This window comes from Hemicordylus capensis, chromosome 5 (genome assembly GCF_027244095.1).
Source record: "Hemicordylus capensis ecotype Gifberg chromosome 5, rHemCap1.1.pri, whole genome shotgun sequence".
NCBI classification, from domain to species: Eukaryota; Metazoa; Chordata; class Lepidosauria; order Squamata; family Cordylidae; genus Hemicordylus; species Hemicordylus capensis.
In genome coordinates, this window is record NC_069661.1 from 97,267,651 (window position 1) to 97,288,705 (window position 21,055).

The 21,055-nt window shown below is 41.0% G+C and overlaps 1 protein-coding gene and 1 long non-coding RNA gene across 2 annotated transcripts in view; one reads left to right on the plus strand and one right to left on the minus strand.

Annotated features, from left to right (window-relative positions):
- The window catches only part of LOC128328391 (uncharacterized), a 41,380-nt gene extending 29,649 nt beyond the window's left edge, over nucleotides 1–11,731 (minus strand). The window contains exon 1 of the long non-coding RNA XR_008309182.1: nucleotides 11,643–11,731. This is a non-coding gene — a long non-coding RNA (uncharacterized LOC128328391). The remainder of the gene's footprint in view (nucleotides 1–11,642) is intronic.
- Nucleotides 1–21,055, plus strand: part of SCFD2 (sec1 family domain containing 2) — a 299,733-nt gene that overhangs the window by 112,793 nt on the left and 165,885 nt on the right. Inside the window, exon 5 of the mRNA XM_053258322.1 lies at nucleotides 7,569–7,815. Coding sequence (XP_053114297.1) covers nucleotides 7,569–7,815 — 247 coding nt within the window. The remainder of the gene's footprint in view (nucleotides 1–7,568; nucleotides 7,816–21,055) is intronic.

Sequence of the window (21,055 nt, forward strand, 5' to 3'; positions counted from 1 at the left end):
TCTCCAACTCCAAGCACACACACCTCTTTCACCTGCCTATTCCTACTTATCCATATTACCACTATTACCATATACCATAGTTTATTATACCATATTGTATTTATTACGTTTATATTATTCAGATTTAATTCACTGGTATGTTTTTTTTATTACTGTAGCAGTCCCAGGTTAGCAGCATTGTGCGTGGAAAAATGCCTCCGCCCCGCCCCTTGTGTCTTTGCTGTGCGTCTTTCCTCCGGCTCGCGCGTGTGCGCTTGGGGCGTACGCCTCTACCTAAGAACTACAAGGCGTGCGCCTCGGGTGCGCGTGTGCGGGCTGGAGGGGAGCCGTGCAGTGCGGGATGCAGGGGCGGGCCGGAGGCGTGTACTGTGAACAGTGCCGCTATCCCTGCTGTGAAGATAGACACAAGTGGCTCTGTTTCATGTGCTGCCGGAATCTGTGTATGTTTCCTCCGAAGTCAGCGTGTTCAGTGGGCATTATTCTCAATTAAGGACAGCAGCTTCAGGCATAGACTTCCTACATGTTGACTCACTTTCCTCAAACCGGCACACCGACCCAGTGGAAGTAGCGATGAAGCGGCGGGCACCGCTTTCCCACTGCCCGCTGTCCAAACTGAACCGGAAAGCTGTGTGTGCAGGAGGAGGAGGTAAGGGGCACAACAGGAGCTCGGGACTACAATGGGCGGTAGTGGATTCAGGGGCGGGCTCCGCTTTCCCTCCGCCCACTGTTACACTGCACCGGAAAGCTGTGTGTGTGCAGGAGGAGGTAAGGGGCACAACAGGAGCTCGGGACTACAATGGGCGGTAGTGGATGCAGGGGCGGGCTCCGCTTTCCCTCCGCCCGCTGTTACACTGCACCGGAAAGCTGTGTGTGCGAAGGAGGAGGTAAGGGGCTTTCCCTCCCTCCGCTTTCCCTCTGCCCGCTGTTACAAAGCACCGGAAAGCTGTGTGTGTGCAGGAGGAGGTAAGGGGCACAACAGGAGCTTGGAACCATAGTATAATTAGCGATCCCTAAACTACACTCGGCGTATAAGATGACCCCCCCATTTACGAGCAGAAATTTATGGTGTGAAAAGTCGTCTTATACGCCGGAAAATACGGTACCTTTGTACCTGGCATGCAGAAGAAAGAAACCATGATAATGTATGCATTCTATGAGTGCAAAAGACTGTAACATTGTAACATCCTCTATTGATACATCTTTTACTCATAGTGTTTGCTGATGCCAACTTAGACAACTGATAGTGTCTTGGATTTCAAGGTTTTCTTTGAGTGAAAAATCCATGGGTCTGTTTTTCACAGCCACACCATAGGAACCACGTGGTAGAGAGCTTGATGACGATTGCCCTACTGGAATTAATATGGTTTCAGTACCATGTTGTAGGGATGTGCACGGAACTGGGTGGAAGTGACTCAAAGGGGTGGGGAGTAGGACTTTAAGGGAAGGGGAGGGTGCACTTACCCCTACCCCCACTTTCCCCCCGCCGGTGCTAGAGTTTTGTAAAATTGCTCGGGGCGGCAGCATACCTCCCTGCTGCCCCTTCTCCTTTGGTTAGAAGTACCAGGCGCACGTGCTCATTATGCTAGTGCACATCAGACAGACTCATGTGCAATTGCGACGTGTGCACGCCCAGTACTTCCAGCCACTTCTGGCCAAAGAAGAAGAAGGGGTGGCAGGGAGGTACACTGCCGCCCCGGGGGATTTTACAAAACTTCAGTGCTGGGGGAGCGGACAGGGGGAGGGGTAAGTGCTTCCTCCCCCGCCCTTAAAGTCCTACACCCTACCCCCGCCGAACGTTCAAACCGGCTAGTGTTCGAACCTGTTCGGAGGCCCATAAAAGGACCTCCAAACAGGTTCGTGCACATCCCTACCATGTTGTTTCTGCTTTATGAGTTGGAGTATTCTTGACATACCTAAGAGTGTATGGAAACTGAGAGCAGTATGGAAGCTGCCAGTGTTTCCCTTCATGGAAGTCCATGGCCATGCTAGTAGTTTATTTTGTGTATTTGTATTTTAACTTCATCCTTCTCTTCCAGATATTGTTTATAGTGGTTCTCCACAAGGTCCAATGCATATACAATGCTCACAATATCTAACATTCAGAAAGTAATAAGGTGTTGATCTTATGAAATATAATAAAACATTGAAACCGTATGCAATTTATTAACAATAACCACTAATTGAACTAATTTAGTTCAACAGGTCAACTAACCTTTCAAGGTTCAAGCTGATATGAGTGATATGCAGGTCTCAGAACTGCTCAGTGGCTGGCCCTTGCAGTGGCTGATATTCCAGTGACCAGAGTGTGGGCATTAGGAGGGTCTGTGGGGATGCACTGGGAGCCTTTGAGCAACTTCTCCAATCCTCCCGAGCTCACACTGTTATTCAAGAGGCCTAATATTTCCAGGTGCTGCTCACACTCCAGAAGCACTCTTTAAAACATGGGTCAGCAGCAATGTGTTTATGCTCTTGCAGAGCTCAGAAATATTAGTCTTCTTGTGCAGTATGAGTCCTCTTGTGTAGGAGAGTTGCTTGAGGTCTCCCAGAGAGGCCCTTCAAGCCCTCCTAAGATGCACATTTTGTTAATCAGGATGTCAGCCAGTGCCTTTTCAAATAAAACAGATACTTCTGCCACCTACCTTCTTAGAGAATGCTTCATGGTTAATCTCTGCCAGTTTCTAAAGTATCATGTCTGAGCTTTGCCGGTTGGGCTTATAACTATACTCATTAACAGTTTGTAGGCTGAGGGTTCTGCAGAGGAGTAGACAAAAATACTGTAACTTGTGCTATAAAAACCAGACTCATTTTATGTTTTTGGAGGTGCTTTTTTAAAAAATTGTTTCAACATCCTATTCCTGTTGGCCCCCCACCAAACCATTAAACTGTAGCAAAATAGCTGTAAATTTATGTTGTTTTATGTTGCAGATGTAATGATTTATGACCCAACAGCACAACTGAAGGAACTTGCTGAAGTGTGTGTGTAAGATTTGTTATCTGGCAATTATAGGTATTTAATTTGTTGTTAGAGAAGGCTCATTTGTGTTTAAGCCTTCCATTTATGGCATAATAAAATCAGCAACAGAATTTGACAGGTTCCACTGAGAAGAATCCAGCACAACGAAAAGCCTGAAAGTTTAACAAAGGCAGGAAATTGCCACTCAAAAAGGGAAGAATTCTGAGGAGCTGGGAGCTACTAGTGAGCAAAACAGAGATGGAAACTGCAAAGACTTTGTAGCGCTATTTTGCAAAAAAATGCAGCAAGAGGGGGATGTATTGAACTCTTTCAGTAGTGCACTCTGCTCTGAGATCTCTATGCTCTCTTTTTCTCAATTTAGCTGGTCGATATTTGGGCACTAATTTCAAGAGACACATTTAAATCATATTTAATTTAGAAGCAATAGTTGAGTTTTCAGTCAGTTTTGTTTTGAAAACAGGGCTGACTCTAAATTTAAAAGTTTTGCCACTGGTGAAATTATCTATTCTTCCCAATTTTGGTTATTAAGTCTGTAGCATTAACCTATCTTGTTTGTTTTAAAATAATACATTTATTTGTTTTTGTTTTGGGGTGTGTGTGTGTGTGTGTGTGTGTGTGTGTGTGTGTGTAAACCCCTCAGCATGGTTTTTATAAAGATATAAAATAACAATAAAAAGCAAGTAAAATGGCAGCTCAAAAACAGGAGCTGTGTTACCACGGGGGACATCATGGGTTTAGGCTCCATGCAAAATAGAGAATCATGTTATTGATTAAGCCTTCCTAACAGCTTAAATAATCTTTAGGAGAGTCCCTTAGTATGAGTCTCTAGATTAATCAAGTATACTTGTTTGTGTAAACAGAATCTCCTAGTTAAGACCAGAATCAAAGTTTGACCAGAATCAAAGCACTAGGGATGGATTGGCAGAGTCTTCTTCTCTCAGTCAACCAGTCCTAAGCAAACAGCCCTGCCTGCTTGCTTTAGTTCCAATTCTCAGTGCATTCCACCATGAAGCTTTCACTGGGAGTCCCTGTATATAGTTAGTAAAACCACTATCCTTTCACCTAATGGATCACCAGCCAATACTCTCCATCTGTAATAATGTATCTCCTGTGATTTGAACTCCATTGGACCATAAGTTCATCATCTCTCTGCAATCTCCTGCCTCCACACATGAGTTAATTGCATGACTTGGAAATAATAAATTCATTAAAACTAGTTGGAATTTGGTGGGTTGTTTGAGCTGATACTTGATTAAATTCCTTCAGGACGCTTATTACAGCAGCAGAAAAATACCTCAAGTAAAGAGGTCGGGGTTGGGGGGAGCGTATTTGCCTGGTCCTGAAAAGAAAACATGCAACTAGATATAGGCCAGGGTTAGACATCACATGAAGTTAAGACTGAACTCTGGTTTTATGTGATGTCCCCTAATCTTGGGCACATGAGGAAAGATTTTGCTTCCGACCCTGATTTAGAATGAGCCAGAATCTGTTGTCTGAACCTGGTGTCCTTGCTTATTTTAGTTAGAGTTTGCAAATAAAGCAGGATCTGGTTCAGATGTCATGATAGATTCTGGCATATTCTAAGAATAATTTCTTTCCTTGTATGTGAAGGGGAGCAGGGATGCGTGCCTGATGCTCAAAGACCTAGCTCTACCTCATATCTGAACCAGGCCAGCATCTCTTTTGTCACTCATGTCATTTCTTTCTGCTAGTATGTCCTAGCATGATACAACATTAAAGTTTTAGGTCAGAGATACATCAGTGAATGACTTTGTTTCTACAAATGCTGTCCTTTGTGGCTTCTGTTCTTCATCTGCTGTTCAGAGACTGCTTTATTTTCCAACTAAAGACCTGTTCATAGAATCATATAATTGTAGGCATGGAAAATTCCAAAAGATCATCTAGATTTGAGACTGTCAGTGAAGAAACTTCAATTTTGGTGGTTTTCTCTGGAGCTTGGTCTGAATCTCAGTAGAAGCACCCAAGTGCTTCTGACCAGAAATCAGAAGGGACCCCTCACAATCAAATTCAATTATTTTCTTCTTGACCCTTCTATGGTCATATCTGTTTATTCATTTGTTTGTTTACTTACTTACTTACCATCCTATACAAAAACGTCCCTGGGAGAAAATGTCTCTTGCATACTTGTTCTAGTATTCCGATAAAATGGCCAAATGACAAAAGTAAAGACAGGTGGTAGACTAAACTTGGTTGGAGCCACTCTTAGTGTGAATGTTTTTATGGAGGGTTTGGGGAAGTATAGAATGGACCCTCTTTTTATTATTTTTACTGGCCCCCTTGATATTAACCTGAGGCCAACATAACCTGCAGGAAATTTGGGTCACAGGTAGTTACATTTTAAAAATGTGTGTTTTAAGGATTGTTCAGTCAGTATAATTGATTGATTTAGGAGCTCTTTGTGCTGTTACAAATCATTAGAGGTGGCTAATTAATGACAAACTGCTAGATATTTCGTTTGCGGCAAATTTCCCAGCTCTCTGTGGTCTTTTTCACTCTGAAGGTATTGGTTTATTCCATATTTTACATGTGTTAAAGCACTGCTTGGTTAGTTGGTTTTTTTAAAATGTGTAACCCACTCTATATCTCAGGCTTATGGCAAATGGCATCAATTCTAAAATGCAGATATTAATCGCTATCCCCTCAACATGTAAATATCAATTAATAGCAAAAATATTATGTCCATCCAAAGGGGGGAAAATGTTTCAAAGAGTTCTTAACCCTCATGCAGTAGATAGCAGTTTTAGAATGTGCAGTTTTTTCCTCTCTAATTTGCTTAATGTGTAGAGGTTACAGAATTCTGCATTTTTTTTGCACAGAATTTGAAGTCACGTGTCCATGTATAGCATTCCATTTTTGGAAAACTTGCATTAAAGAGATTCAGGCATTCACCAAATCTGTGTCTAGAATACTCCCTGAGTAATCCAGATTTGTCTATGATTGTGCACCATTCTTCTGAGCCATTTACTTGTATACAAGGAAGTGACAATTTTTTCTAAATATTTAAAGGTAACTCAAAATAACCCCTTTCTGTAAAATAAAGCTGATATCTATTGTGGCTTTCCCCCCTTTTAAGTCTTTCTAGACTGTTGTGATTAATATCAAGGTTGCGTGAAAATTTAAAAGCTTTGGCTTAAGCTGAGTGCCTTGTATAGCTCCTTCATCCTCCCCATAAATTGCAGAAAGAATATAAAATGCAAGAGATGAACTCACGCAAATGTGCTCCATATATACAGGTTGCAGAATTTTGCATATATGTGTCTTTTTGCACAAAGTAAACACACCCCTTATTATTGTGCTCTTATAGTAATATCCTTTTGAACTGGAAGAGCAGTTTGAGTTCCCCTAGTGATGGAGTCTGGAAGGAATATTATATGCATAGAGTTCTAAATACCTTAAAAGTGTATTTTAGGTATAGGGTTCCCCTATGAAGGACAGGGTTACAGTACCCTGGTTATTCCTTAATTCTGCTTCATGCGAATAAATAGATGCTGCTCCTAAAATGAAAGAAAATATTCAACTGGGCCAGGTTTTGCAGCTGTGACTGGCGTTCCTCCCTCTTTTTACCCATAGCCAAGAAGATTCAGGTGCAAGGGCTATGACGGTGGTTGTAACACAGTCTCTTGTTCCCTATGGTCTCTTTGACAGGCCACTGAAACATTCTTTTAAAAGTATGTTTACTCTTCCATTAATTATAAATCTAAATACTAGTTTTATTTTATAAGTTTTTAAAACAAATAGAAAACCCAAGACTGTCACACTTATAAAATGACTATTATTTTGTGGATTTTTATACTGCCCTTCAATAATGTTTTTAGGATAGCTTCATAGGGAAAAAAGCATAATAGCAATAAAATAATAGTCCCAAATACAATCAAAATAATAATAAAAGCAGCAGTTATACACAGCTTCTTTCCTGTAGTGAAACTGTTGTCACAAAGTTCAAATTCAAATATGGATTTTCAATTTAAAAAAAAATTTTTTTTTGCTTGAAACAGCCCTCATGTCTTGAGAAGAACATCAGACTTTCATTTCCTTTTAACACTGCTGCTTTACAGAGGGAGAAGACAGCAGAGGCTTTTAAGGAGATGGTTGGTGGTCCATATAACCCACATACACAAACAAAATCATGGCTCATTTGAAAACAGGTCAGGTTTGTTTGTTTTTTAAAGGTGTTTTCAATTTCAAGCACCTTTTTCAAAATGTGGTAGAAAACCTTTTTTAAAAGATCACAATCTTGAGGCGGGGTAGGATCCAATTTGGCTTAAATTTGGTATGGAAAGTTTTACTACCCAGTCTGTGTACCCAGGGAAGATTAAGTTATGAGGCTTTGAGAAGTCTTATACTATTATATCTTTACTTCCCATTCCTGGAATAGATATGTGATTGTGTAATGAAGTTACCTCAAAAAATGCATTGAGAAATTGCAGCATAATGGCAGACTGCAGATTTGAATATTCACCTCCAGAATCCACTGAAGGTTTTTAGGCCTTCTTTCAGAATATTTCTACAGTTGTCTTGGTAATATATGTTTATACTTTGAAAATAAGGGGTTCTCTTTTTTTCTCACTTGCAGAATATTGGAGAGTCAACATTGCCCAGTGTCCTCAACCAATTACTGCCTATCATCAAGTCTCGTAACAGAACAGATAATGATTATACTCCTGAAGATCTCCTTCTATTGCTGGTGTACATTTACTCCATAGTTGGAGAAATAAAAATGGGAAAAGAGTTAGATGAAGCTGAAGAAGAAGTGAAGGAGGCCTTTATTCATTCTCTTTGTGATGAACCCGAGTTATCTACCTTACTGCAGAAAATAACAGGTAAGCGTATACTTCCTCTAAGGGATCCATGAAGTGTAAATTCCCTTACAGTTCAAAGTGGAGATTTGTGCAGACATGATTAAAGTCACAGGATATCAGCATCCACCAAAAATAGATTCATTGTGCAGAGGTATGTAAGGTACCACTAACAATTTCTAGTTATTACTTTCATACCGTTAGTTAAGGGGGCGGAATCCTGCCATCCTTTTAAGACCCTAAAGAGATTTGTAATTCGTATTAGGTTTTAAAGGCTGGATTGGTAATGAACAAAGGTTTTGTGATGTTCCCTTCTGGCATTGACAAAGGGTTTTGTGTAGAAGTTAAAGGGCATGGGAAAAAAATAGAACCTTGCAGATTGCTATAGGCTAATGCCCATTGAGCAGGAATCCCTATCAGCACCACCTGCTGGAACCTACCCTGCTGGAAAGAGCAGAACCATTGTAAAACTGGGGCTCCCAGCTCCATCTCCGCAAGGCACTCCGGAAGAATCCCACTGTTGATGATACAGAAAGCCACTGAAAGATCCAGCAGAACACATCCCCGCTGTCCAGAGCCCAACATAAGTCACCCACTAGAGTGACTAAGGTGGTTTCAGCATTAAAACCCAGGCCAGAGTCAAGATAACCTGTTTCATCCAGGAATCTCTGCAGCTGAATAAGGTATCAGTATGATCCAGGTATTTCTGAAGCTGAAACGGGATCAGTTTCATCAAGGTATCTCCACTACATCCTCAAGCATCTTGCAGAAGAATGGTGTGTAGAAAACTGGCCATTAGTTGTCAAGAATCCCAGGGTCTAGGGAGTGCTTCTTCAGCAGGGGATATTCCACCACCTGCTTTAGACCTGACTGAACCACACCACCCACCAATGAAGCATTGATCAGCCAATCCTTGCCCTCACTGCCAGCTGCCTTCAGTATCCAGGTTCAAGGATGTACAGAGACACCACAACCCATGGTGTTCAGAGGGTTCCCCAATTCTCAGAAGTGGCTTTTCAGGGGATAGAGGATGCTTCATTCCTTTTTGTTGGTTATGTAAACTGTTTTGTGTACTTTTCTTTTTAAAAAGTATATACATTTTGTATGTGCATGTGTGTATATGCAGGGAAGCCCTATTTAAGAAGCAGAAATAAACGTATGGTAATTAGGAGACAGCCCAGCTATTTTGTATAGATTACTTCAGATACACGCTATAGCAAATGCTGAGAGCTAGTACTGAATTTGTGGAAGTGTTATCATTTTTGTGACTAAACATTGGCTTTGTTCACCAGTTAAAACAGTTTTCTTTCATTAATCAATGTAACATTGGCTTTGGGAAGTTAAAATAAATTTAAAATGCATATTCAGCAAACCACAGCTTTGTGCACTTCAGGATCTGCCCTGTTTGGCACTCCAAAGGTAATCATGTCTAAAATGAACATTGAACATTTTATTGAAATAAAATGAGTATTGGATAATTTAAAAGGAAATCAGCATGAGGACCTAGTCAATGTGTCTTGTAAATCTTGAGATGAATCATGTGAGGCAATTTATTAAAAGCCTATTGATGTTATTAGCACACATCCCACTCGGTTTAGTCACTAAAATCACATAGTAACACTTTGGAATGAATGAAATGAAACTGATGTGCCTATCTGTACCTGCCAGTAAGCAAATGTCACTTATTATGCAATTGTAGTTGCATGTTCTGTATCTGTTCTCTCTACAGAGATAATTATTCTTCAGTTCTGAGCGCCAGTGTACTGTAGTAATAGTTAGAATGTTGTACTTAAAGCAGGGGGATTAGGGTCCTGTCATTCACAAAACTCATTAGGTGGTCAGCCACCACCATCTCCTCTGCTTCTATTTATATATCATTTTTCAACAAAAGTTCTCAAAGTTATTTACACATAAAAATAATAACAACTAAAGATGGAGAAACTCTTTCTCAGTCTAATCTACATCACAGTGCTGTTGTGAGGATAAGGTCTGGGGCCAGGGTACCTTTCCCCATTTTAATCTGCTTGACCTTTAAGATCTGAGAGAGAGGGCCTCTTGCATGTTGTTTAGATTTGTTTAGCAGCCACATGGGATAGGGCCCTCTTATTGAAGGCCCCCTCCTTGTGGAATTTCCTTCCCCAAGAGATCCATTTGGCCTCCTCTCTAAGATACTCTTGTTCAGTCAAGCATTTTCCTCCACTGGTTAATTGTAATTGTTCATAGTTGTTTATATCTCTCTAATAGTTTTTCAGCATTTTATTGGTCTTAGGAGTTTTATAGTATTATTTTTGTATTTCTATTTCGAACTTGTAAGCTGCCCTAAGACTGTGGTGAAGGGTGGAGCAGAAATTCTTAAAAATAAAGAAAAAATAAAATGAGTGCTCTTTGGAGGAATGGTGGGTTAAAAAATATAATAAAACAAATTATATAAGTAGACTATCTCCTTCAACAAATTCTTTTTTCTTTTACTGGGATACTCATGCCTGTGTTGAACTAGTGAATTATTGCAGCACAATAATTACTTGCAATTATTGCATTAGCACAGTGCCATCTAGCAGTCTGGAATCATATTAATGAATAGATTCCTGCTGAAGAACAGTGCTGTTTAAGTGCCCCATACTGCTGCTTCAAGTGTCTGAGCAACCTGGCACCCTAATTATTTCTACCACTCCAGGCTGGTCACAGAAGCAATGTCAAGCAATTTCTGTAATGCAGAGGTGAGCGGACAGAAGAGGAAACTAAAAATGTTACTTCATTTTATGCATGATTGAAGTGTATAAAATTATGCAAGAAGTGGAGAGGGTAGACAGACAGAAATTTTTCTCCCTCTCTCACAACACTAGAACCAGGGGTCACCCCATGAAACTGAAGGTTGGGACATTTAGGACCGACAAGCAGAAGTATGTTTTTCACACAGTGCATAATTAATCTGTGGAATTCCTTGTCAGGGGCGTAACTAGGTTGGAGTGGGCCCTGAGACAAGATTCTTAAATGGGCCTCCCCGCCGAGAAATTTTTTAATAATAATAATAATAATAATAATAATAATAATAATAATAATAATAATAATAATTCAATTTCTATACCGCCCTTCCAAAAATGGCTCAGGGCGGTTTACAAAGAGAAAAAGGTGCCTCTTTGTCCAGTTAGCAGGGGACTTTTATTCTCACATTCCTGTCCTCATTCAAAACATACAAAAAACAGATGTACAAAACTGAGCAAATGAGAAGACACTAGAAACACTAATTATTAAAATGGGCCCCTTGCTGCAGATTAGCAAAGGAGACTTTCAACCATGCAGGGTGAGCCTCTGTTTGTTTTCTCAGAATTCTGAACAAATTCAGAAAAGTTTGATTCCAGGAGGTTTTTCACACCAGGCTTTTAAAGCCCTTTAACACACATCTCCTCTGGAATAGAGGTGCTGCATTCACATGTTGGCCAGATTTACCCTGAAGTCCCTGCAAGTTATTGGGGAGCAGTTCACACACAAGAAAAATAAAATAAAATAAAATAAAATCACAACACATGCTTCACAGTTCTCACTCATGTCTCAGTTCTCACTCAGACCTGGGTTGCAAAACAACTTGAACATAAGTGTATTTATGAATGAATGAATGAATTAATACATAAATAAATTTGTTCCAGAAGTTTTTGTAATTTCCTGCCATGAAACAAGCCACTTATAGGACTTTTTAGAGGGTTTTTTTTTAAGCCAGCAAATTTTCCAATCAGTTTTAAATTAAATATTCAGAGACTTCTCAGTCTCCCCCCCCCCATCAAAGCCCTATGGCAAGCAGATCCCTATATAGGGGGTGGGGGGAGTGTAACCACAAAAAGGAATTCATATTCTACCTGGCAAAGGCTGAGCTGTCTGGCCTGGGAAGAGGGTCTGCTGCAGAGAGCTGTAGTGGCTACTCTGACTGCCAGCCTTCTTCCTGGGGCTTGCCAGCCTACTCGAATTCAGGCTTGACTGAGGCCTACACGGAGGCCTCCCTGGAAGCCCCGCCCACCCGCCGATCAGCTGAGAGGTGCCAGGGAGAAAAGCAGCTTGCCTGCTGCTTTGATTTCCGACCAGGACGACAAGCAGGAGAGAGGGCAAACAGCGCAAGTGGCTGAAGGGTCTTGGGGCTGGGCAGGGGGCAATGGGGAGTCATGTGAGGTGTCTCTGGGGGGCCCCTCAAGGCAGTGGGGCCCCCAGACGACTGCCTCCCCCTGCCTAATGGTAGTTACGCCCCTGTTCCTTGTCATGGAATGTGGATGGCTTTAAAAGGGGTTTAGACAGATTCATGGAGGACCGGTTTATCAATGGCTGCTAGTCTGATGGTTGTGAGCCATCTCCAGCCTCAGAGGAATAATGCTTCTCAATACCAGTTGCAGGGGAGCAACAGCAGGAGAGAGGGCATACGTATACCTCTTGCCTGTGGGCTCCCCAGAGGCATCTGGTGGGCCACTGTGTGAAACAGGATGCCTTGTGCCTGATCCAGCAAGGCTATTCTTATGTTCTTATGTGTAACGATAAAAAGGTGGGGAGGGGAATACAAAATTCCTCCTCTAGCTGTAAGGAGTCCCATTCACATTTTTTATATGAGCAGATTAACTCTTCCAGGGGGATATACTAGGGATGTGCATGGAACCAGTTCGGAGGTCCTCCATGGGCCTCAGAACCGGTTTGAACAACCAGCAGTTCTGCCGGTTTGAAGGTGGGGGCATACCTTTCAGGGCGGGAGAGGGTGCCCATATCCCCACCACATTTCCACCACTGGTGCTCCATTTAAAAAGTGTCCATTGGGGCGACAGGGTACCTCCCTGCCACCTCGATGTCCTCCTCGGATGGAAGTAAAAGTATGTACCGGGCGCATGTGCATATGCCGGGAGCGTGTGCACACACATTGTGCTCACTCACGCGCCTGGCGGGTGGGCAACCGTGACGTGCCCACGCCTGTACCCAGTGCATGCATGTGTGCCAGGTACTTCCTTTTACTTCTGGCCGAGGAGGACACCGGGGCAGCCGGGAGGTATGCCACCGTTCCAACAGACACCTTTTTAATGGTGCATCAGCAAGGGAAATGCAGTAGGAGAGATAAGGAAAAATGGGGTTCACGGAATCAAAGAAAGAAGAGCAAAAAAACCTGTGAACAAAAAAGTGAATGAACCAACTCTCAACACACTGAAAACAGTCAAACTATTATGGAATAAACTGATATGAAATATCTAACAAAGATCGTTTTTATGAAATTGGCAAAGCCATTCTGGCCAAATGTAGACACTCAAAACAGGCGTGATGCCGAAACGGTGGTAAACTGACACCTTATCCAATTGCGGTCAAACCACATAAATTGCCATTCCACAGTGGAAACATCTTATAACCCATACAGAAATTAAATAACTGAATTCAACATAGAAATGCAGCATACAGAACCAATAAATATAGAGAACAACAAAAATATGAAAAATGGATAAATGGTATATATAGGTATACAGGCAGAGTCCAAGATGTTTTCCGGATAAAGAAATGTGATAAATACATACAGTTCAGGTCATGAGTCGTTGAATTAAAAAAAAAAAAGCAAGCGCCGTGCTCTGTGATGTATGCTGTACGGATCATAAGTCCTTAAATCATCATAAGTCCTTAATACAGGAAAAAGCAAGCGACATGCTCTGTGATGACTGATGGTAGATAACAAATCAAATACTGTAGGGGAGAGCACACTACAACCACCCTGGGATAAGTAGCTGTTTTGCAAGGCTCTTCATCAGGGGCTGTTTCCCATAGATACAAGATGAAGGTTGAGTAACATTACTATACGTTCAAACTTTACCAAGCATATTAAAGCCTCAGGGTTCACTTACAGCCACCCCAGGATAAGTAGCTGTTACTAGTCTTTACTAGTAATGTTTCACCGTTCAGTATATACTGTTTTATGTATTTTATATCATTATTTCAGCTTGGACCCTTTTCAATCTAGCTTCTGCCCCAGATATGGGACTGAGACTGCCTTGGTCATTCTAGTGGATGACCTATGCCGGGAACTAGACAGGGGGAGTGCGTCCGACTTGGTTCTGCTGGACTTCTCGGCGACGTTCAATACCATCAGCCATGGTATCCTTCTGGGCTGCCTCTCGAGTATGGGAATCAGAGGTACTGCATTGCAGTGGCTCCGGTCATTTCATGGGGGGAGGGTCCAGAAGGTGGTGCTGAGGGACTACTGCTCAGCCCCATGGCTGTTGGCCTGTGGGGACCCGCAGGGTTCAGTCTTGTCCCCCATGCTGTTTAACATCTACATGAAACCTCTGGGAGAGGTCATCTGGGGACTTGGACTGAGTTGTCAGCAATATGCAGATGACACTCAGCTCGATCTCTCCTTATCACCTGATCCTAGGGAGGCGGTGGATGTCCTGAATCGGGGGCTGGAGGCCGTGATGGGTTGGATGTGGGCTAATAAACTGAAATTGAATCCGGACAAGATGGAGGTACTGTTGGTCAGTAGGAGAGCCAGTCAGGATGAGGAGATTTTACCAGTTCTGGATGGGGTTGCACTCCCCTTGAAGGAGCAAGTAGGCAGCTTGGGGGTACTACTGGACCCGGCTCTGCTTTTGGAAGCTCAGGTGGAGGCGGTGGCCAGGGGTGCCTTTGCACGGCTTTGGCTAGTGCGCCAGCTGCATCCCTTTCTCGAGAAGGCAGAGCTGGCCATGGTTACCCATGCCTTAGTCGGCACCCCTGGATTACTGTCACAGCTGGATTACTGTAACACACTCTGTGTGGGGCTGCCCTTGAAGACTATCCAGAAACTACAGCTAGTGCAAAACGCGGCAGCTAGGGTTTTATCAGGAGCTGCCTGGTGGGAGCACATCACACCCATTCTGAAAGAGTTGCACTGGCTGCCAGTTCGTTTCCGGGTCCAATTCAAGGTACTGGTTTTGACCTTTAAAGCCCGTAATGGTTTGGACCCAGGGTACTTGAGGGACCGCCTGCTCCTAAGGGTTGCTGCCCTCTTAACAAGGTCATCTGAGGGGGCTCTGCTCCGGGTGCTGACAATGAGGGAGGATCGGCAGTCGTGCACTTGGGACAGGGTCTTCTCTGTTGCTGCCCCCAGACTTTGAAATGCTCTCCCAGTGGCCATTCGCTCCTCTGACTCCATCACAGTTTTTAGAAAGCTTGTTAAATCTTGACTTTTTATCCCGGCCTTTACATGATTGTTTTATTGCTGCTTCTATGTGTTTTATTCACGTATAGTTTTTACGTTTGTATTTTATAGATTTTAAATTAGATTGGTTTTGTATTTTTAGCTTAATATTTTTATTGTCATTTTTATTGTATGTTTTTTAACTTTTGTAAACCGCCTTGGGATTGTTTTTAATGAAAGGCGGTATATAAATGTAACAATAAAAATAAAAAAAACTAACAGAGAAAGGTATAGGGGAAAGAGGTCTAGTGGACCTGATGTGGCCATCTGTCTATCTGTGGAGGAATATGGCTCTCTAAATCAGCTGAAATAGTGTTAGTTCATCTTCACAGAGGTCTGATGTAAATTCTTAGCTGAATCCATGGAGATAGCCCCTAAAATACTACACATAACATGAGTAGGAAGGAAATTAAAAACCCTATATTTGGGAATGGATGTCTACTTCAGAATTCCTGAGCTGTAAAATGAGACCTCATTTTCTATGAACTCAGAACTGGTTTGGTTATTACAGTGTGGGGCAAAGATACCTGCAGAATCTCTGCAAGTAAATACCCTGATAACAAATATTATCTGGATCTCATGGGCTCAGTATAGCTGAAAGCATATGTCTCTTGTTAAAAAAAGAAAAAGAATTAATGTTATAAACACTTCAATTTTATAAAATGTATTATTCAGATACGTTTAGTTTCAAAATACACTAACATTTATATTTTATGTATTTTAAAAATTACTCAGTATTGAAGTAGCTTAGTTACTTATTCTTAAATTAATATCCTGCCACATGGCTTTTTAAAAGTGTCCCTAGATAGATATTGATATTGCGGTTCATATTTCAGTTTGCTATTTAGAATGGAACGTTGATCATAATTCCCAAAGAGGCTCTAGTTTTTATCAGGCTTTCATGTGTTACCTATTTACTCTGTCTTCAGCACCTGGTCTGAACTGGCTCTAAACTGGATGGTGATTTTCACTGAAGTGTTTGTAACAAGAAGTTGTCTTTTTTCTTTTCTTTTTCTTTCTTTCTTTCTTTTTTTAATTTAAACATGAGACATATGCTTTCAGCTTTGCAGAACCCTGAATTCCTGCCAATTTAACAAGTCAGCCAACTGGAGCAGGAAACTGATATGTTGCAATATTCATTAACTATTTATGTTTTTAAAAACACACAAGCACAAACTATTTAGAGGTCATCTGAACACCAAGTTTAAGTAAACCATGTAATTAGCAAGCAAGCAACTTTTAAACATTAAGCTGCATTTTTCCAGTTTTCCAAGGAGCAGTTTGTTCAAACATATGGCTGTTACTTCTCTTCTCCCCACCCCCCATTTCTTTTCCATACAAGTCATTTCCTTGGAAAGACTCTAAGGATTGGCAGAATTCAATTTATACATATTTAAAACATGAGTGTATTTTCCTGCTAGCTATACTTTGCCATACTGGGTGTGTGACTTTCAGAAATAGTGAAAGGTTACAACAATAATGGTGGGTTTCCCCCCTTATTTTTTAGCTTTTGCCTAACATGAAATTTAGTGTCATTTTGTTGCATATTCACATTTTGTTACACTTGTTAAAGTACTTGAGGGTGATAATGAAAGGTTACTTGCTGTTATTTGTCAGTATCTTCTGCTAAGAATGTCTCACAAATGATTCAGTGGAATACTTGCATTTTTGATTGTCATCTTGTTTACTGTAACATATTTTAAGAGCTGATGATCAGCAAAATTTAAACATGAGCTTGAATGCTTGATTGGTAGTACCCTGGAACGTTTCCATTCTTGATTGTTGTAAGTTCTTGCTAGAAGTCCAGAACGCTTAGACCCTGTGACTGTGACATCATTTGAAACTCAAGTACAAACCATTTCCACCCCAAAACTGGGCAGATTTAGTCCAGGAATTTTCCTGGGAGAAATGTGATGCCATCAATTATAGTGGGCTTGATATAGATTCTTTGTGTTTTTATGTGTCCCAGGGTTTTTTGGTGTGTTCTTTCTTCAAGGCTGCATTTCATATAGGTTTTCACATAAAAATGATGAACTGAAATGTATATTTTCTGCAAATAACAGATGTGCAGAGACCTGAAACAAAACTCACAATGGTTCCATCATCATCATCATCATCATTATTATTATTTATTATTAATGAGAGAGCCAGCGTGGTATAGTGGTTAGAGTGCTGGACTAGGACCAGGGAGACCCGAATTCAAATCCCCATTCAGCCATGATACTAGCTGGGTGACTCTGGGCCAGTCACTTCTCTCTCAGCCTAATCTACTTCACGGGGTTGTTTTGAGGAGAAACTCAAGTATGTAGTACACTGCTCTGGGCTCCTTGGAGGAAGAGCGGGATATAAATGTAAAATATTATTATTTTACACAGTCAGGTGTTATTGACTGGTTTGTTTTATCCAGACATTGAGTCCTTCCCAAGGACCTGGGATGCCAGAATTTTATTGTCAATGTTGTTGCTGTTGTTATAGGTATCGTTGCAGAATATAGGCTGTTCCCAGTAAAGCTGCTTTTTGTAATTGGCTGATGGTGATTTCTGTGGCCCCTATGGTGTTGAGGTGCTCTTCAAGGTCTTTTGGAACTGGCGCCAATTACCACTGGGATTATTTTGGTCTTTTTCTGTCATTATTATTATTATTATTATTATTATTATTATTATTATTATTCTATATGTGAAGCCAAACGAATGTCTTATTTGATTCATCAAAACATTAACTGTCTTATTATTGAGCAGTACTTTTATATTGCTCAATATAAATTCAATAGTACAGACCTTATTAGGCTCTGACCTACATCCTCCTAGATTATGTTCACACCCTATTCTTGCACTGCTCCATGCTGATGATACAATTATTCTGACTTTTTCTGAGATAGGTCATCGCAGAGTCCTTTGTTTATTTGCCGAGTATTGTTTGGAGGAAGGTCTTGAGATTAATTACCAGAAGACAAAAGTATTAGTTTTTGTGAAGAAATTTACTCTTCATAAGTGGCAGATAAATGGGCAGATAATTGAACAAGCCAGTTTACAAATACTTTTGTTGTCGTGCTGCAGTATAATGGGTTTTGGAGGGCCCATGTGGCCAACGTTGTTCAAGAGGCGCAGCAAAGTACCTTGGCATGGCTTAGATTTTTCTTTGGGAAGGGGAGAGGATATGTCCCCACAGCAATTCAGGTATTTAGGAGTAAGGTGATAGCTCACTTGCTTTATGGGGTTCCGCTGTGCAATTACAAGGCCAGTCATTCTCTGGAAGCAGTTTAGTTTGAACATCGAGAATTCACCGGAGGCATTTACTCAGGTCAGTTCTCGATGTTCCAAGTGGTTCACCCAACACAGCTCTGAGACTGGAGGTTGGGCTGGTCCCTATTGAGGCTTGTATCTGGTTTATTAAGATTATCTACTGGCTCAAATTGGAGTCAGATCAGATGGGACTTGCACCCTTGTTCTGGAAAGATCATGCTGTTTCTGGTTGGAAAGAGGAGTTAGAAAAGAAGATCCGGAGTTTAGGCCTGCATCCCTCAATATTGATCTCCTTGGGGATTGTGAAAGCTAAGGAATCCCTAAAGCAACACATTTGGGATACAGTGCTACAGGAGGATAAGGGTAGAATTAGTGTGGTGCAGTGCTTAGAGTGTTGGACCAGGACCGGGGAGACCTGAGTTAAAATCCCTATTAAGCCATGAAACTCACCTGATGGCTCTGGGCCAGTCACATATCTCTTAGCCTAACCTAACAGGGTTGTTTTGAGGACAAAAATAACCATGTAACCATGTACTCTGGGCTTCTTGGAGGAAGAGCGGGATATAAATGTAATTTGATGCCACAATGATGAATGTTGAGGCATATATAACGGATCCCCCGAGATTGGGCTAGGACTTCTCTTCGGAAGTGGAAGGTCTTGTGAGACAATTTTAAAAGGGTAGTGCCCCTGGAACCAATTATATTACTATAGAGGTGATTCTGTCTAATTTAAACTGGTGGGTGCCAGTTCTATCCTCATTGTTCACGTATATCGATGATACGGCAAAAATTCTACCCCATTGGGGAGTGGCAATAATAGTCCCAATATATTAAAAAGGCAGACGGAGTGATCCTGACAATTACAGACATATGTCTCATGAGTTTTATTAGTAAAATATACGCTAAAAACTTAGCAATTAAGTTGGTGGACTGGATTGAGGATAAGAACATTCTTGTAGTTGAACAGGCTGGCTTTCAAGTAGGTTGCTCTACCACGGAACATACTTTGACCCTCCATTATCTTGTTGAAAAATACATGGCTAATTTGGGTGCAGCGCTTTACACAGCGTTCATAGACCTGAAATCGGTGTTTGGCTCCATCTCAAGAGATAGGCTCTGGCAAAAATTAATAGATTTGGAAATCGAGAAGAGATTATTACTATTAATTTATATGAGAAGTCTCGCTTGCAGGTCCATTGTAATCAGTCTGGTCACTTATCGTCAGATCTTCCAACAAGCAGAGGAGTAAGGCAGGGCTGTATTTTGGCACCTACTTTATTTAACATCTATATCAACTCAGTGGTGAGCTGTTTATCCGATTTGTCTGTGCATCCACCAAGATTGGCACAGAAACATATTGCTGTCCTGCTGTATGTAGATGATATGATTCTTTTATCCCGGACACCCATTGGACTACGTCAAGCATTGGCAAAATTAAGTTTATTTTGTAACAGAGAGGGGTTAGAGGTAAACTACCACAAGACAAAAGTTTTAGTGTTTGCTAAGCAGCCGAAGAGCAATACTTGGCACATGAATGGGAACACAATTGAACAAGTTAAATCTTACAAATATTTTGCTGTTGTGTTCCATTCATCTGGCTCCTGTATTGTGCATCAAAAACACATTATTCAGAGCACCCAAGTATCAATTAATTTAATTAAATCATTTCATTTTACACGGGGAGCTACATACTTGCTAACGTGTATCCTCAGATAATGTATGGTGCACAATTGGGCCCACTTAGTAATTTTGCTCTGCTAGAAACTCTTCAAACTAAGTTTATAAGAACTATATTACAGCTGCCGTGCTGTGTCTCAAATACTATTATTAGAAGGGAGGTGGGTCTGATCAGAAATGAATCATGTTACTGGAGATCAATCATACTCTGTTGGTTAAAACTGGTATTTACAAAATTTGGCTCAGTACATTTAATTTTGGAAGACTCTTATCTCCAAATGGAAATTGGAAATTACGGGAAAATTATTAATATATGGATTTTCTCAAGATGATCTTATTAGATTAGGCTTCGACCAGGCCAGAAGAACTATTTTGCAATGTATCCAGTACATGGAGTTGCAGAGTGAACATGCAAAATTACCAAGTGATATTTACATAGGAAGTCAGGGCACTGAGCTTAGGCCTGCTACATATTTAAGTAGTATCTTAATATCAAACTTTAGACGAGCTCTAACACTTGCCTGTGTAAATGCTCTTCTAACAGCCGTACTCCATGGGAGATTCCAGGGTACACCATATGCATTAAGATTGTGCCCCTGTGGATCTGGTAACGTTGAAACAACTGCTCACGTTCTCCTGTATTGTGATTTATACAGGGACATAAGATTCCAATTAATTGCCCCACTTTTGATCAATTTTCTGGGCCGTGGAGATGATTTTTATTTAAACTATTTGCTTACTAACCTTAACCTGAATGTCATCCATATTGTGGCCAAATATTGCTATATAATATGCCAAATGCACATTAATGTAGTCTGATTTTATATGATTATCTTATTCTTTTTATTCATTTTATTATTTGTTGTATCACTGGTCTACGACCAAAATAAAGTTTTACTTACTTATAAATGTAATAAATAATTTATGTGCTATGCAGTCCTACAAGGTAGTTTATTTTGTAATTCCTCAGGGGCTGAAATTGTGAGTGCCGATTTAAACTGGCTAAATACCGATATAAACTTACCATCCCCAAAGTAAGGAGAATGTTTACATTACCGCGCTTTAATGCACTACCTTCGGCTGTCACGGATGGCCATGTTTTTACATGGGCATACCATTAATGAGACAAAGGAAGACAAATGTCTCCTGGCCCACAGCCTTG